The sequence below is a fragment of the Haemaphysalis longicornis genome, unplaced genomic scaffold, assembly GCF_048455015.1.
Source record: "Haemaphysalis longicornis isolate Haplotype H1 unplaced genomic scaffold, Haemaphysalis longicornis Haplotype H1 scaffold_1, whole genome shotgun sequence".
NCBI lineage: Eukaryota > Metazoa > Arthropoda > Arachnida > Ixodida > Ixodidae > Haemaphysalis > Haemaphysalis longicornis.
In genome coordinates this window covers 367,408,011-367,426,533 of record NW_027526203.1, presented here as the reverse complement: position 1 = coordinate 367,426,533, position 18,523 = coordinate 367,408,011, and the positions used below count along the sequence as shown (strand labels likewise).

The window sequence follows — 18,523 nt, the reverse complement described above, 5'->3', positions numbered from 1 at the left end:
GGGTTGGTTCTGTCGGAAACAGTCCCAATCTGTCCATTTGTGCAGCACGGTGTTACCCCCGATCGGGCTGGGTATCGTGATCTCGAGAATGTAGTGGTCACTGCCAAGATCAACTCCGGTGTTTGCCCACGCAATCTTGCCCGTTCGATCGTTCTTGACAAAAGTGAGATCTGGTGTAGTGTCCCTTGCCACGGAGTTGCCTATCCTGGTGGGGTTGGTGGGGTCCGTGATGAGTACGTAGTCGTTGTCCAGGGCGCTTTGCAGCAGGTCTCTGCCCTTGATCGTGTCTCGGAGGTAGCCCCATGCTGTGTGCGACGCGTTAAAGTCGCCACCGATCACGAGCGTGCTGCCCCTGGCCTTTGTGCTGGCCTGGTGGAGGAGGGAGCGGAATTTCTGGTGTATGTGCTTGGGGTTGCTGTAAACGTTGAGCAGGAACAGGCTGCCCTTGCGTTGCTTGCTCGGTATGATCTCCGTAAAGGTGTACTGAATCTTGATGTTTCCTTGCTTTATCGTGTGCTCCACAAAGGTGAGACCCTTGCGAACGAAAGTACACACGCCACGGCCTTGGTCGGGGCTAACGTGTGCTTTGTACCCGGGGAGGGAGGGGGCCGCCGAGACCGTCTCTTGGAGCATGATCACGTCTGGTTTCCTGTTAACCATCGCTATGTGCTGTTGTATTACCGCCTTCTTGTGATCAAAGCTGTGGCAATTCCACTGCCAGATCGTGAGATCTGACCGCGGGTTTACTGCTGCTGTTGGGTTGGCGGCCATGATTGCGTTAAGGTGAAGGGTTGCTGTTGCTCTTGGTTATAAGGGTGGTTCACGAACATTGGTGCAAAGGTCGGGTGGCGTACGATTGGGCGTAAGGTCTGCTCGATGAACTCGAACTTTGCTTCGATTTTCTTGAAAGACGTGATAATGAGCTCCTCCAGCTTGTTGAATCTTGCGTCAAACTTGGCTTCTAGCTTGGCCTCAAGCGTTGCTTCGAGCTGTTCCGCTTCTTTGCGGGATCTCCGCGACTCGAGCGCGCGTTTCTTGGTTACGGGCTCAGTCTCCATTTCATCGTGGGGTTCGGTCGTTGACATTTCCTCCTCGGGCATAATCTGCGGCCTTGACTCTGTAACCGGCGGTGGGGTTGGTGGCGACTGAGTCGGGGATGGCGACGGTGCAGGGGTGGGGTTCGTAGCGGCGGGTTTCGATATACGCAGTAACTTGCGTATCTCGGCGATTTCCTTGGTCAGGTTGTTAACTGAGGCTTCCAGTTCGATGTTTCGTTTTCGTAGCGAGTCATTTGCTGCCTTGAGACGGTCCATTGCTTCGTCATTTCGCCTCGGTGGCGGCGCGGTCGGCGTGCTTCTGCCGCTGTCGCTCTTAGTTACGTCGGCCCAACTCACGCGATCGCGTGACGGTGACCTGTTGCGGCTGAAGCTCCGTTTGTTTTTGTCGCAGCTGCTGTTTCTTCGTGACGATGCGCGACTCCTGGAAGGAGCCCTTGACTTGCTTGGGGAACGTGACCCTTCCAGGCGCGGGAACGAGCTTGCCGAGAGCTGCTGCTGTTGCTGCTGCTCGGCGGCGCGACGCTCCCACTGCCGGCGCCGGACGACGTACGGCGTCTTGAATTTGCCCTTGCAAAATCGGTCGCCCGTTGGGTGAGCGCCTCCGCACAGTTTACACTTGGGGGTACATGTGTGGTCCTCCGTGGGGTTGGTCACGCCGCACGCAAGACACGCGCGGATGGTCGGTGTGGGGCATACGTCGCGCCGGTGGCCGACTTTGCCGCACTGCTGACACACGTCTATTTGCTTGCGATACAGGCTGCACGGGATTAGGGTTACGCCGTAACGAACGAAGTTCGGTACCCTGTGACCTTGAAACGCGATGATAACTGTGGTCGTGTTTCCGATGCGCTTGGCTCCGACCGCGAGGGGGTTGCGGTCGTTCACGATGTTCCTGTCTATTTCGGCGGCGCCGTCGTCCGTCGGGATGCCGCGTATGACGCCCTTGACGGTGTCGTGGGGCGCCGTGCGATAAGCGCCAACTTCGTGGAGCTTGCCTTGTACTTGTATCGCTTGAATTCGGGAGTATTTTGCTGCGTTTTCCTCGCTAGGAGTGCTCACTACCATGATGTTTTGCTGGACGTTGGGGCATATAGTGTCCCTGGTCCCCGCCGCACTCTCGATGCCTGCCGCTGCCAAAATCGCCGCGGCCACGTTGGTGGTGCCGGCCTTGAGAATGTCGAGGCCGCCCCTTGGCCTCACCACTATCTTGATTTCCTCCGTAGGCATGGCGGGCATGCGTGCCGCACGAATCGCCGATACACGGGCGCTGGTGGAGAACTTCGATTTCGAGCTCGTAGTGCCGTCTCGATGGTTAGGCTTACCGTTCGAAGCGCGTTGCCGAAGTCTTGACATGCGATCGCAGGCCTGGGTCCAGCCAGCTTCATCGTGGTATTCTTCGGGCGAAATATCCTCGCCCTGCACTTGCACGCACATTTTGGAGTCCGAAGGCCCCGCATATTGAGCGGAAGTCTCCATGTCGTTGGCGAAGAGTACGGGCTATGCCAAGCGAGCCCTGGGTTCGCTTAGGCTTAGCGAGTCCATGTGGCGCCGGAGTAGGTAAAGTTCGATAAATCGGCGAAAAACGCACCTTTCGATAAAAAATTGGTATCGGTCGAAGCCAATCACCTTCGCGCACACATTGATAATACGAAAACCGAAGTTTGATCCAAATAGCACTGCGTAATTAGGTATGGAAGACAGAGCCGATGTGAAAACGACTGCTCACCTCGGCGATCGCAGCGCCCTCCTGTTAATTAAAAAAAATATTGTTGCCCCGTCATATGCGAAGGGGCAAAAATAAATCATGAAGGTTTGGTTCACTGGTACTATCAATACTTCATGATCTCTCGCACCTTTTTACTTCGCTGCACCGATGTCAGTGTTTGCTGAGAAATTACATGCTGAAAGTAAGCGAAAAACTCGTGAGAGGAGGGAAGCTTTTATTTTTGAATTAAAGCACAACCTCGGGAAACAAGTAGGGATAACACCACCGTGTAATGCTTCAAACATGTATGCGCTGTTGTTTCACCGCTTCACCACGTTTTATGCACAGTTGACAACACCTTTCAGCGCTACTTACCACAGTACGCAACGAGTACCGCACAAACAGTACCACTATGCTAACACACACCGTTTACACAGAGTCGCCAAATCAAGAGGCACGCGTGCGTGCTTGAGAGGAGTTGGCTTCAGTGAACAAATGCGGTGCTTGGTTGAAACCGTAGCTGATGTGCCCTGCGGTCTGCATGCAGTTTAGACGGGGGCACAAATAAAAATACCGATAAATTATGTCATTTTAGCCTTTTTGGTGTCGCGAAGAATTACACTCAACATACCTACTGTTCTAACTGCTACGACAAGTAGCCTTAGGCACCCTCTTGACAAATTTTGCCTATTGTTAGTCAGCTCTGTCTTGAGGATTCGGCTAAGTATCTGCTGTAATGTGAACATTTGTTCTGGCTCTCTGAAGGAGGTCTCTGACATTTAAAAAGATTGTCTGCATCCCCCGCTTTCACGTGGTTCTTTTTATTGTAGTAAGTCGACGAAAATCTTCTACTCCGGACAAGAGTAGTTATAAATGCGACTGGGAAACGAAATTTTATGTTACATACAGCCACCACAAGTAAGCGTATTGATAGTATTTCTCCAGGCCGGTTATTTAACCGTGCTACATTTGGGCGTTACTCTTCTGTCTTTATGTATTCGCTTCAGGGCACTGAAGCTAATACCTACTTTGTTAAACTTTTATTTTTTTTCCGGAAAAGGGCCTGTGATCGCTTTAATCTCACTTCTCCCACGAGCGCTCCGACTGCATCCTGAGGTGCTTCTTTTTTTTCTCTGTTCGACACAGCGGTTTTCGTCACTCCGAACATTTCCAAAGTAAGTAACCACGGGGTGCTGTTCAACATATCCTGATTTAACTGCTTCTAAAGTTCCTTGACTGCTAACCTGTTCTCCTCAGACGAAGCCTTTAGCCCTTTATTCCGTGCATACATAGTGTCTTAGTTGTGGCAGCGTTTAAACGAAATTAAATTTTTAAGGGTGAGGTGAGAGCCGGCAGGACAAGTGGCAGCATATCGAGCAGAAACCAGCTCGTTACCAGTTTACACTGTCGCTGTGAGCCACGAACTCACATTCGTGAAAACGTAACTTGTTTCAGAGAGGTGACTCACGCACGCTCCTAACAAAATCCTTCTGTGACCAGTAAACGGTCCTTGCTCCCAGGAATGCCCGCAAAAGGCGACAAATAATTTTCCCAAGAAGTCAGCTGAAGTTGTCGCTCAATTATCTGGCACGATAGCCATGAACGCAGCTACAGAAAAGGATTTATGTATCTGCACACTTCAGGCGACACCCATCTACGGCTGGTCGGTTTTTATTTGACGATACCCCTCTTCTTCCATCCGTCATGTGTGGCAAAATGCTGCGGCTAAAACCGACACATTCATGTGACACCGATAAGTTTCAGTGCCAAGCTCAGGCGGCGGAAGACTTGAAAAAGAGCCAAATATTCTCATAAAGATTGCGGTGTACTTTGCGCCAGAAGGATACTGAAGGCAATATTTTTAAAAATTTAGTCCATCACAACTGCATCAAGACATTAACAACCGATTACAGCTGCTTAAGTTCGTTCAGTGTTAGGTCAAGGCATGTCAAATGTCAGCACACTGTGAACACTGGGAAGTTATTAATAGGGACACCATTTGATAAGTTGTAATCAGGCACTAAAAAATTGAAGAAAACTCGAATACGGCTTCGATTAGCCTTGAATACGGTATTGGCAATGACAAATTGTAATGGCTGGCATCCGCAATACCAATTATTCTGACGCTTAAACAGGGAGAAATCCCTGAAGCAAAACTTACACCGTAATTCTGGCTTAGTTATTACCGTTTTTTATATACGGCAGTTTTTAAGCAGGCCGGTGAATTTTTAAAACTCCTTAGGCCAGTTAAAGGACACCGAAACTGATTTGCCGAACTCGTGTTAGTGGCTGCACTGCTTAATTGAAATCGTGCTGGTTTCATTCCAATCTGCATTTAACGTCTAGGGTAACAGTTGAGTTCTGAGGTTGGTATGAAAAATAGAGAACCCACGACCGCCCCCGCAGCTGACTTACGAAATACTGAAATACCGTCACACGAGTCTGCAATGTGGCTTAATATCCTGCAGTACTATTTTAATCTTAATCTTAACCTGTAAGTTCAGAGGGAGCAAGTCTGGGTTGCGTGTCCGACCATTGTTGAACGGCATTGCTTTGCAAGTGTGTCGTCAAAGCCAATGTCAAAAATCGTGCACAGGAGAAATATAACTGTAACTCTTGAATTGCATTTTGCCAAAAAAGTATGCGTGTGAGCTGACTCGAGAGCTCAGAGCCTTAGTTACTCTACACCTGACAAAGGGATCAGATAATGCTTATAATTCAATCTCTTTATGGTGCCGTTCTCAGAGCCTTAGTTACTCTACACCTGACAAAGGGATCAGATAATGCTTATAATTCAATCTCTTTATGGTGCCGTTAACGGTACCTTGAAAGAGTTCTCTTTTGCGAGGACGCGGGTCTTAATGCAGGACAATGTTACCAGGCCTATACGGAGGCAAAAAGCATGATGGAGTGCTCCAATCTCATTCAAGAATGGTTTTGAGAAAAAATGCTGCAAAACTCCTGGCCAAGCAATAGCATATATTTTGAAGTTCATTCGTGTACCTCGTGTCATTGCAAGTTCCCCCGCAGTGATGGCATTTTAGCTTCATGATACTACGTTGCCGTTGGAATGACAGCGCTGCAACTGTGGCATTTGGTTCTGTAGTGGGTCTGCGAACTCGTGCCGGCACCACAACGGTTGCGGTAATCGTAGCACTGCCTCGTGAAGTGAAAACGGGTATCATGTGGGGTGACCACCTAGGCAGTTGAGTGGGCCTCAGTCGCGTGCCCTAAAGACTAGCAGATAAACCACTTTGAGAGCAACTATGGGTGTGCTTCATTCTATGGGCAGCAAAGGAGACAGCATAGAAAAACAGACGTCTGACTATGTGGCAAAGAAACAAGAACTGGAATGGCGTAGTGCCCCTCCCCAACGCTCCCGAAAAAAAACACCCGAAAATGCATGCCAAGGAACGAAAGCTACAGATTTGCAATATTAATTGCTATATTTTGCAATATTCGTTAAATTATAACTGATAGTAATTGCACGATTAGTAATTAGCCAGAAAGTTTCTAGGTCAAATACACATTCGTTTCTAGGATAATGCTCAGCATGCAAGTTAGTCTCCATACTGGCTTCCATCGTTTTAAGAATCGTTTAATGTCTTATCGAGCTGTCTACATTGCCGCCTTCGTAAAAGCAGAAATGGGACTTCAGATGGATGCTGCGCTATGTAGTCAAATACCTGGGTTTCTAATGAAGTGAACGCATCCTATGAGCCGTCTTAAGCTACCCTTCAAAGGAACACTGAAGCGAGCTTTGAACAGCGCCTAACCAAAGTGTAGATAGTGACAAACATGTTATGAGTTAGCCCCACCGATTCACGCGCAACTTTTTTTCGTAAGAGAATTAAATGCGGAAACATGATATCCCTCTCACCGTCCTCCGTTCGGAGACGTCGGCATGTGACGACACGCTGGCACTTTCAAGGGGCGAAAAGTGAATCCGTAAAAACTGCACTGTAGGAAAGATGAAGTCAATATACGCTCCAAAACAGTGAAGTTAGCTTTGAAGACCGAGATAGCATGTAAATACATCTTAAACCAGTGTGATGCTACTGCTTTAGTTAGTGGAGCTTCCGGAGAAGGCGCAAGTGTTTTGTGCTCTTACGAGCCTTGCACGTTCACAGGGGTCATAACTTCCGACAAATACGGCTACACACTAAACAGTGCAGTCACCAACAAAATTCAGGCAAATTCACTCAATTTCCTTTTAAAAAACGGAGCCTAGGTTAGCCGAGCCAAGTTTTCGGTGGTTTTAGTGTTAGTGTTTGGTTGTAAAATATGAGCAAGTGAGTCCGGTCATAGTTGAAAGCAAGAATATATACTGACCGCCCAGGAGTGTTTGTTTGCCCTAAACCCCCTCCCCCCTTTTTTTAGTTCCCGCGTGGCAATAGCGCCAGGATTGACATTCGATCCCGGAACCTTTGTCCAGAACAGATTTGTCCAGATGTCCAGAACATTTCTAGGGAGCATGCTATGATAGCGGTAGGCATTGGTCACCAATAACACTTTTGGACAATATTTACACCGAAGGCGTCAGATTTGCAAGTTATATTTAATGCCCCCGTTTTTGTCAAGTCACTGGGAGGCTGGCACTGTGGGCCTTCTGGTGGCTGATATAACACATTTATGCCTCGAAAAGATGCACACTGCCAAAATGACAAGCCCATACTAAACTGGTTCCAAGTATAACTTGAAATACTTTTAGCTGATTTCACATCTCGCTCAAATCTTTTTGCCACTAATTTCAGACGTAGTGTAAAGAAGACACCCGTTCTTATCGGTTCCCAATCAATTGCTATTTCATCAAGGCATGATTAACACTGCACTACAAGCATCGAACCACCGATGACGACCTCATTTTTGTCCGTTATCAAATGTGCGACAGTTTTTCTGGCGGCGCAAAAATAGCGTGAGAAAACGCTCTCATGGCGCTCAGCTCAAAGCAAAGGAGAAACATCAAAGGAGAGAAAACATGTGCAAGCAGGACACGATGCGCCTTCAGCCACATGCTGATTGCACCACGTCCGGCATACGCCAAAAAATAGTTGTATGTCCCTATATAGGAATCTTAATCTCTGCAAGTGTTGCAAACTAACGAACGCGTAAAGTGCTGTGTTTTATAGATGCCAGTGTTGTTAGTCCACCAGGTCAGTCCCAACAAGGATAGAGGTAACAGGCGAGCTAGCACATGGAAAGCCCACACAGACTAGGAGGAAAACAGCTGTACAAGGACTAGGAGATGAAACACCGAGGGCGTCGTGGGCGTCTCCAGCTGGTACGCCATGCGCGAGGAATCTAAACGCAACAGACGCCACTTGCAGCACGTGTACACCAAGAATTATATGTTGTTACCAGACGCGTAATAGGTACACAATGACGAGCATACATCTAACTCTAAAGTTCTTAAATAAAGATGTATATATGAATGAAATGAACAATTTTTGAGCGCAGGATTCATTTCACACATCAGGCATAATGCTCGAGATCACGAAACAATGTTTGCTAATGTAAACAAATATGATAACAGAACGGCCCTTGGTAGGTGTCTGCATCACCCGTACCTTTCAAGCGTCCAGTCAATTTCCAGCCTTGCCGCAGCTGAGCGAAAACTTCTGGATAGACACCAACATTCGCGTCAGCAGCTATGTACATCTGTTCAGCGATAAATAGGCATTGCGGACGCGTCAAAGGAGGGCACACATGCATGCACACATACGTGGCTACCCGTGTGTGCACGAACATACACACACGCATACAGACACAAAACCACGAACATACGCACGCGCACAGGGGCCGATGCGGTTGTATAGTATATGTTCCACAAGAAATGAACGGTAAGAAGAATGTATCATTGCAAAAAAGTGAAACAAATCGCGTTCTATTAACAGAAACAGCAACATAACAAAGTGTGCACAATGAATGTCAGTGGCTGAAGGAAAAAATAGACCAAATCATTCAGTCTCCTGCGCACGGACCATGAGCCAAGTGAGCGTAAAATCGATCATAACACAACAAAACGTAACATGAGTGTAAACTATCACTGTGAGTTTATAAAGTCGTCATACTTTATGCCAAGTAAAATGTTGGAGTGACAGTTCATGCTCGAGCTCGTTGCTAGCACGCTTTGACAAACCTTTACATGCGTTGTTCGCGCCGTAACAAATAGTGCACTATGGTTCAATAGCTCTGACAACGTAATACGCATTCGTTAGCCTTACGAGGCGCTTTTGAAAGGCAGAGCACAAAATAGTGAAGTACAATGAAGCACCATCTAAACCAGTGACATCTGTATTTTATGTGTTCCTGTTGACTTTCCTGGACAAATACTTAGTGCAAAGTTGCTTCTAATTGCAAATATTCCGCGGTTGTCGGAAATTAGACTATACGTTTTCTGAAATAGGATGCCAGTCTTGACAATTTCTTATAACTTAAACGAAAGAATGAGTTTTTAAATACACCTCTCATTGTTATGGAAACCAGCAATGTGCAAAAGGACGCCAGCCACGGACAGACAACGTAATGCGTCCTATGTGACTTGTCTTACGACGAATCCAGGAAAAGAGTTGATATCTCAATGTATCACACCTCTTCCACAATCATTTATATGCAGTACGTTACTATTCAGCCTCACTCAAAATATCGCCATTTTTCACGCACATTGTTAGACTCTCCTTACAGCAAAATGTGTCAATAACACGCGTCAAGTTACAACTAAGTCATCTTCACTTACATAGCAAAGTGCCAAAGCGAACTTAACCGGCATCACCACCTGTGGCCTCGCTCTTTAAATTATGTACACTATTACCTCAAAAATCCCTCCGTTTACGTACTTGTTCCATAGCGTACATCGTTCCCGACATTCATGTGCGTACAGGTGCGATAAACAACGCGTACGTTGCTACACAAGTGTGCAGTTGTATGTTACAGATCAAGAGGCAGTTTGTTTCGCCAGCGCCGCCAAAAACGGCTTCAAAAAGTGCGAGAAATGCAAAATTTGAGGAAATGTTCGTTTCTCGAAGTGATCAAACCCTCCGGGACGCATTGGAACAGATTGATTCTCGCAACTGCGCTCCTCCGGTATGTGAGATGACAGCGAACTCGATCTTGTGGCGAGCAGGGCAGCCCTGGGGCTGTGGCAGCAGCGAGCGGCTATAGGACCGCCTCCTCGATGCTGTGCGAGCGTAAGCTGGCGTCCTCCTTGATCATGCGTCGGAGCCGGTCCCGCCGGCGCTGGCGCCTGCGAAAATAGCCCGGGCAGCAGCAACAGAGCACGTTGGCGAATGCGCGGCGAAAGTCTCTGCTCCAGCAGGCGTAGATGACCGGGTTCATGCCTGAGTTGATCCATCCGAGCCAGGTGACCGTCGAGATGACGAGGTCCGGCTGCATGACGCACGCCTCGCCGCAGATGCCCATCAGGATGTTGGTGACGAAGAAAGGGAGCCAGCACAGGATGAACACCCCCATGACGATGGCGAGCGTCTTGGCCGCCTTGCGTTCCTTGGCCAGCTTGGCCAACTTGCGGCTGAGCGAGAAGTTCTTGACGTTCCTTGAGGCGCCGGAGACGTGGTTCCGGTCGAAGGTCTCGTTCGAGGTCGAGAAGACGGACTTGTAGTTGTTGGCCGCCTGCAGCATGCCGCCGCGGTGTATTCTGAGCGTGACGGACTCATCGCCGTTGCTGGACTGGACCTGCTTGCAGCCGAGCTTGAGGTTGCGCGTCTGCTCGGCGGCGGCCCTGTAGATGCGGTAGTAGGTGAACACCATGACCATGAGCGGTGCGTAGAAGGACACGGTCGACGAGAACACCAGGTAGCCCACGTCGTCGGTGAAGGCACACTGGAAAGCGGCGGGCGGCAGCTTGGTCACGGCGCGCCACCAGGCGATGGCCGGAAACGAGATGAGCGCTGAGCAGACCCACACGACGGCGATCAGGGTGGTCGCCCTGGCCTGCGTCATACGGCACGGGTAGCTGATGGGATCGGTGATGGCCCAATAGCGATCCAGCGATATGACGCAGAGGTTGAGAATAGACGCGGTGCTGGCCAGGACGTCGACTGAGTGCCACACGTCGCACAGGTCCTGGCCGAAGATCCAATATTTGTCCATAATTTCGTGGATGGCCGAGAACGGCATGACCACGGCGCCCACCAGACAGTCCGCCGTCGCTAATGACGCGATAAAGTAGTTGGTCACGGTGTGCAGGTACTGCTCCTTGGCCACGGAGACCATGATGAGCACGTTGCCGAACACGGTCGCGAAACAAAAGAACCCCAGGAGCACTCCGAGCGCCGCGTGCTGCAAATGGGCCGACTCGTCGGACGCTGCTGTCGCGTTGCCCTCCTCCGAGAGGTTGGCGTCGCGCACGATGTCGAGCACCGTCCCATTCCCGAGGATCTCCAGCTCCACGGATGACGCGTTGGCGCCATACAGCAGCTCGAGCAGGCTGTCCCACGAGCCGTTCGCTTCTCCGGGGGCTGGCATTGCGCGGCTGGGTCTCTCACTCGCTCATCTCTGGCTTCCGGCACGGGGTCGCTGCTCGCTGCGAGAGAGCAAAAGAACGTGTCACTCGACACAACACCCCTGCAGCCACGGCGGCGCTCATGCACGACGACACGCACACCGTGGCGACACTTTGTTTGGCGGGCGCAGAGACGCAAATTCCTTCAGGGATGCGCGTCCTGCTCAAGGCTGTCGGCAGGAGCGCGCGAGGCGAGCTCATTTGAATAGTGCAGACATGCGAAGCAACTTAAGGGAGCACTCGCACTAGCCTGGCCCACACGGAGCCGGGCTGCTGCGGCTGCTGCTGCTGCCCCAGTTTCATCTTCCAAACACTAGAAAGTGTTTCACTGACACCTCGGGCCCACGCGTCCATTCGTACGTTCTACGTGTTCACCCTCAAGTCCAACGGAAAGGGAGCGAAAATTCGGAGAAAATAACGTGTTTTGTGGCACTCAGTCAGCAGTGGACGTATAAATGGCCCCGCTAAGCTCAGCTTTAGGTGCGGCAAAAAGGTTTTTTGAACCAACAGAACTGGAAAGCAGTTGACCATAATGGACGCTGTATAGATCTCCGCAAGCGAGTATGGTTCATCCTCCTAAGTCGATGTAATGTTTGCATTTATTAGGTGCTTGTTACTGTACGTGGGCCTTCTCATTTATTTATACTCCCCGTTTAAAAGTGCCTATTTCATCGAATATTGTTTTCAAGCGAAGTTTTCAGCCTCCCACAGATGTCGTTTGTAGTCCACCCAAAACTCTCTGCAGGAAAGCCAACTTTCTCTGAAAATGGTGATAATCTTGGAGGAAGTGGGGAAACATTAAAATGCTTCCCGGGGTTGGAATCCAACATGGGTCCCTCGTGTTATGAAGACAACATCTATCTGATTGCGCCATTCCGGCGTGGTCGAAGCAGTGTGGATTTAGAGAGGGGTGAATGGGGGAGCAATATTAGACAGAAAATGCACCCATCCGTCTAACGACGACGATGGTTGAACACTAGGGAGCGCGACGAAATGCCCGCATCAGTAAAGCCCTGGAGAGCCCAATCGCACTGCAGTAAACCATCCCGATAAGAAACAGCTGTTCGCATGAACAGCGCACAGTCTCACGTCATACCCTCGAACAATAGGATCCGCTCGCTTTTGGGTTGGCTAGTTTGGTGGTTGAGTTCTTTTTGGAAAGATTCGTGTTGCCCCATCGTTCGTTTTGACAGAGGGGTAGTTGATTTTTTAAGCGTTTCCTCTCTTCTATAGACAGTACGGACTCCGCGCGTTAAAGCTGACTGAACCACGGGCTAATCCACTCATACTTCTAGATATGATTATGTAATCTGCTTCTACTTTCGTTTATACAAGAAGAGCAACCACGCTGCTAACACGAGTAAGTCACTAGAATAACAGTCTGAGGTGCCACTTTCACTATTGTGCTCTCAAAATCTTTAATATTGACTAAGCGAATGATGTTGGGGAAGGACCTAGTTTTTACTCGGCGAGTTCGGTTCATGGACCTAGGTCATTATTTATGCCCCTATGCCCAGAGAACATCTGACTACCACAAATCAAGCAAGGCAGTAAAGCATGTTCTTGTATTTCTACATTCGTAATACACGTTGCTATTTCATTTGCTAATCGCTCGACATCACTTCTTTCGCGCTTTTAGCAATACGAGGAAAAAGAGCGTCTGTTGCACTACTTGTGTGAACAAACTAGCTGTATTTCAAAGAATAAAACAATACAGCGCCCTCTTTCTCGTACCATTTTTTTGTATCGGTAACAAAATCATTTATCTCTTGTTCTTAAACTTCCTTCGCGCAAATGATTGACGCAAATGACTTTCATTTTGCGCGGTGGTCTTTATCCACCGTAACAATAGACCCTTTCGAATTGTGTTCCGTCAACGGAGCCATTTCGTCACCGGACGGGGCGAGCGGCGCTAAAATGGTACATTGTGCAAGCGGGCTGAGTGACAAAATGGTTACGCATGGGAGATAAAATCTGCAAGGGGTTTTTTATTCGTAGTGATACCCTTTACTGCTTCGCAAAACTCTGCATGTCGCTCGAGCTTACTTGCAGCATATCGCGTAGCAAGTACATTAGAGTGCCCTTCACAAAGTCGGGCCGCTAAAAAACACGAGGCACGCTCCAGCCAGAGTGGCTGATTGTTTGCGACCCGTCACAACTTCCATACATTTTGTTTCTCTGCTCCCAGTATTCGGCGTATCCTTTCATCCAGCTTCAAAACTATCACCATTTGAGATTCTCGCGTGGGTGTTGGGAGCATTTATAAGCGTGACATGCGCGAATGTACAAGCACCGCCCGTCAAGCCCCGACGAGCCGCGGAATTTATTAAGCAACGCATACGCTCGATAGTGCTTAAAAGTGTTTCTTGGAAGCGCATCTTCGGAGGGACGCTTATATTTGGGGCTGATGTCATGAACTGACTTGATACGGGAAACCCTCGTTAAGTGGAACTCGCATATCTCGAAATATCGGTTAATTATAAATTTTTCTCGCCGTGCGTTTACCTCCCATAAGTGCCATGTGTTATGTGTTTGCACTTTGCACCCCCCCCCCCCCCCCAAAAAAAAAAAAAAATCTGAAAACGTTCTTTTTTTTTTTTTTTGAGGGACCATGCATATCTCCACATGTTGACAGAGAGGACACAAGGCAAAGTCTGCAACAGGCAGCTGATCAGGTCTCCGTGGACGTGCAAACGCTCAGCTCCCACTGCGCGCCGAACGCGGTTGTGAAGGGCCGGTTTCCGATCCAATGTGTCCAACAGCTGTGGGAGTGATAGCGTGTGCGTCACCATGGGTCACGCCACTTGTGGGCGGATGATCACTGGTTTTTTTATTGGTAAGTGGGACCACGACTGGACCCAACACTCGCAAGTGCACAAAGGAGGTCGTTCTGACTGTTACTTCGTTTTCGCCGCGCTACACGTGCTACACTTGTCTAATTGAATGTTGCATTTCGGCATCTCGCTTAACTCGAAGCTCCGCTTATCTCTAAATTTCCAGCGTGCTTTATAACTTCGAGTCAACGAGGTATTACTGAAAATCCAATTGTTCCCGCAGCCATGAATTTAAGCTTTATGCAAATACCTAATACCTTGGCGGATCATGGTATCATTTAGGTTTCACTGGTAACACAAAAGTAATAGAAAAATTGGCCAGACAATTACTCTCGGCTGGAAGCAATCAGCGCACAAAAGATAGCGTGACATCCTGTTTTTTTCTTGTTTTTTTCTTTTGTAGACGTGTAGGAGATGCTGGTACATTATTTTGGGTGCCGAGTCCTTTCACTTTGCGTGATTGTCAGCGACGGTAATTGAGTGAGATGCGCCTCTTGTTGCTCGTTTAAGAGGAGTATAAGCACGATCGTAACTCAGTTCTTATGGTCAGCGCTGATACCGACTAGAGCCCTGACATATTTTCAAACTCTTTGGAAATAAGCAATACACCATGAGGCGTCTGCGTCGGGTCTGCTACTTCCCAGGGTGCCGGGATTAGAAATCGCAGTAACCAACGGCAAGAAATGCATGACAAACGAAGCCCCAAAGGTGATTATTCTGAATTAGGCATCATTCACAGCCGTTTTTCACCCTGGCGCGTCCCCGTCACGTCACCGTCTTCCGTCATAGGCGACGGTTCCTCAGGCGATTTCTCGCCGAAGATGGTGCGACGGCGACGGGAAGCCGAGCTCTACATTTCCATTCCGCCAACGTGACGGGACCACGGCCCGCGGTAAACCAGCCAATCAGAAAACTTACATTTTTACGGCTAATTTTAGCGAAAAGTGAGCACAAGCAAAAATCTAAGCCATTATTTATTTTTGCATTACAGCAATTATAGTCACCTTGTATCGTATATATCACGACATTTTCTTTACTTTTCAGATTAAGCACGTTCAAGTCTAGTTCCAGTACGAACGCTACTCCGTTACGCCTCCGTCGCGGTTTTTTTTACGTGACGTGACGTGACGTTCGTGAATGAGGCCTTACACGGCTGTAGGTAGGGCACCAGAGCACCGTCTGCTCGAGAACGACGATCAGCTTCAACCGTGGCCCCGTTCAGTTTTTCAGTGCTCCCCTGATAAGCCGAAGACTAAAAGACTGAGTCCTTCGCTCCATTGATAATCAACAGCGATTTCACGATTCGACTCAAAAATAACGTCTCCGCCATGTCAATACAAAGTGCCCCGCTCACATTGCGCATTGTAGCATTACATGTCACAAGCTTTTCGTCCATTTGGGCTCTGGAACATCGCTGTTATATAGAGCTAAAAACCTTGTACAAGACATGAGGCCTCACAACGCCGGTAGTGCTCCTATCCGGCGACTTCACTTCTCCTGTCGTCAGCTCACGCTCTTAAATCTAGCATCAGCGCGCAGGTTTCAGGTGCACAAATATCTGTAATTTCATCTGTTTGATGGGCCTTGGCATTTGATGAATATGTCTCGTTTGACACGGCTATAGTGTCTCACTTCGTGGCATTGCGGCGAAGGAAACATACGAGTTTTCAATAGTGTATTGTAGTCTAAAGCCGGGCTTAAAGAGCACTACGTTTCTGCTCACCAACGAGTTTATTCTATGTTGACGCATTGTGGAATGCCCAAAGCATCGCTCATTTATCATTAGGGTTTCATGTTTTCGTTCTCAGTTTTACCCCCATCAACCAAAGTTTTTCGGCCTACAAAGTTCGTGCCCGTAATAAATCGGCGTTTATTGAAGTTGAAGCTGTTTAGAGTTTGACTGTATGCACCTCCAATCTCCACCCTCTCTCAGTCATACATTCCTCCTTCTCACCCTTTCCCTCCCCTTCATAACCCTCCCAGTGACGCTAAACATCTCTTCTTCCCCCTGCCATTATCCCCCGCTATCCTACGGCGTTGTACTCTGAGCCCGGAGACACGGGTTCCATCCCTGCTGCGATGGCCGCTTCTCTGTTTTAAGGCCTGAATACATGGAGCGAATATGCGACGAAAAGTCGACGAACGACGCACGGCGGCGTCCGCCCGACGCGCGGCGCGGAAAAAACGTCGTCTGCCACCGATCTGCCGAGGACAGATAAGTTCGCCCGGCGTCGACGGCACCGGAAGCGGCAAACAAACAGCGTACCAAAACTAGCCAATCAGGAGGTCTCGCCGCTCGCCCCCATTTCCGCCTGCTCCGCTTGTCTGCGTCGTCTGCTGGGCGCATCATAAAGTTTCTCTCAATGAAACTCTACGGGGCACACGGCCGGACTCGACTCTCCTCCTCCCGCGCTCCCCTCAAGCGGGATTCACACGACGGAGAAACCCTCTCACGGAGGCGGACGGATATGTGACGTCAACAGCACGTGACCGGATTATCCGGCCTGGCGGCGCATCCACACGTGCGGAGCTACGCGGAGTGCCTAGCAGACGACAGCGCCGAGGAACAGGTTCCATTCCCCGCCGAGGGCCACCGCCGTCGAGCGAAAACACGCGGAGGCATTTTCTTTCGCGGAGCCACCGCGGGCTATCCCCACCGAGGGGTGGAGCCTAAAACCGGTCACGGGAGCGGGTCCCGCGGGCCAAAAAGAGAGGGTTTCTCCGTCGTGTGAATCCCGCTTCAGGGAGCACTGGAGGAGAGTCGAGTCCGGCCGTGGCTGGGCGTGATGTTCACCGTTCACGTCGGTGCACACAATCGACGTGCACACAACGAAGTGGCGGCGACCTGTGCAGCTGGGAATAAGCGACTGTACATAAGCCGCTTTCGGCTACTTCACGGCCACCCAAACACCCACCGCCCGGATGCCTACCTAATTACCGTAACCATTCAGCGGAGGTAGTGACAAAAGCAGGTTTCCTCCATGGACAAAAGCTTCCCGCGTAGCTGGAGCAGACGATGAAGTGCAGACGACTTTCGCCCTGTGTAGCCAGACCACATTCAGATCGCCGCTTTCTTTCAACTGCGGCGGCACATGCATATCGGCAACACAACAACATGATTAGAAACTATTTTAAACAATAAATTTACGCTTTTCTGGAGTGTTCCATAATTTTACAAAAAGTTGTAGTGGTATCGAGAGCTTTTTGCTTGTGATGCGCTTCATTTCGCTGCATTTGCCTCATCTAGCCACACTGACAGCGACCCAGCGGCGAGGCAGCGGCGGACGCCGTGTCTTCGCCCCGTGTAGCGCAGCCCGACGAACACTCGGCGCTGCGCCGCGGCAGATTTTCCGCCGGGCGAACTTCGTTGTGAAAGTTCGCTCCATGTATTCAGGCCTTTAGGCGTAAAACAAAAACGCCCGTGTGTCGCAATTTCTACCCACGTTGAAGATTCCCAGGTCTGAGGTCTTCCAGTACGGCCCTCCTCATAGCCCAGGTGTAGTTCCGGCACGTACCCGCCCGCCCCCCCTCCTCCCCCCTAAAAAAAAAATCATCATTATCCGCATCTGTCCCCCTCCTTCTTTTTCCGACAGCACGAAAGGGAACAAATATAAGAAAGGCGACGAAACAAGCGCTTATTATCCTCTTCCCAACCGTCAATCAATCTCTCTTTTCACTATCCATCTCACCTGCTTTCCCTTGATTACCCCTCCGCTGTCAGCACACCTTACGTACATTTTTGCCCCTCTCCTTCTCCTTCTCCCACTCCCATGCCTCTAACTCTTTACTCTTCTTCCTCCTGATATAATCCTTATCCTCTCTTTTTTTTTTACTTACCCGCGCCCCTATGTCCGTCCTTCCGTTTCCATCCTCACATTCGTCTCACCATCATCCATTCTACTTCGTCACCATCCTCGGCGTCCCATTCCCCTCATATTTTACCCACCAGATTTGTGCAAGTCTCCCGCCACCTTACCATTCCCTTCCCCCTCACACTCTCTCGTTCCCTTCCCGCCAGACTTCTCCCATGATCACCTTTTTCCTTTATTCCCCTCTCTATCTCACTTTCCACCCGCTTCCCATTACGTGCCTCTGCTCCTGTCCCTCTCTCTACTCCGTTCTCTTTGCCACTCATTGCCCTTTCCTCTCCCTTCTCAGTCCCCTTCCCCTCCCCTGGGCGACGGGGGAGGTAGCGGATGAGAGATAGGGAACGAGGGATAGGGAAGGAATAGGGAGGTCCACCCACGCGTGATCCTCTCACGTGACCTTCCGATAACGTGCGGTTGACCAGTTGGTCACTATTTGGTCGCCGGTGGGTCACTAGTAATTGTGGGTCACAGGTAACCGACTAGTGAGCAGGCGCACCAGTAACATTACTGGCTGATGCGGATGTAGCAACTTTCGT

At 49.6% G+C, this 18,523-nt stretch overlaps 1 protein-coding gene across 2 annotated transcripts in view; it reads right to left on the bottom strand.

The window, feature by feature from the left end:
• Positions 1-2,981: 2,981 nt before the first annotated feature.
• The window catches only part of LOC144155058 (dopamine receptor 2-like), a 401,831-nt gene continuing 386,289 nt past the window's right edge, over positions 2,982-18,523 (bottom strand). For both annotated transcript variants that reach the window (XM_077686281.1, XM_077686282.1), the window contains exon 2: positions 2,982-11,305. In XM_077686281.1, coding sequence (XP_077542407.1) covers positions 9,919-11,247 — 1,329 coding nt within the window. In that variant the 5' untranslated portion in view covers positions 11,248-11,305 and the 3' untranslated portion in view covers positions 2,982-9,918. The remainder of the gene's footprint in view (positions 11,306-18,523) is intronic.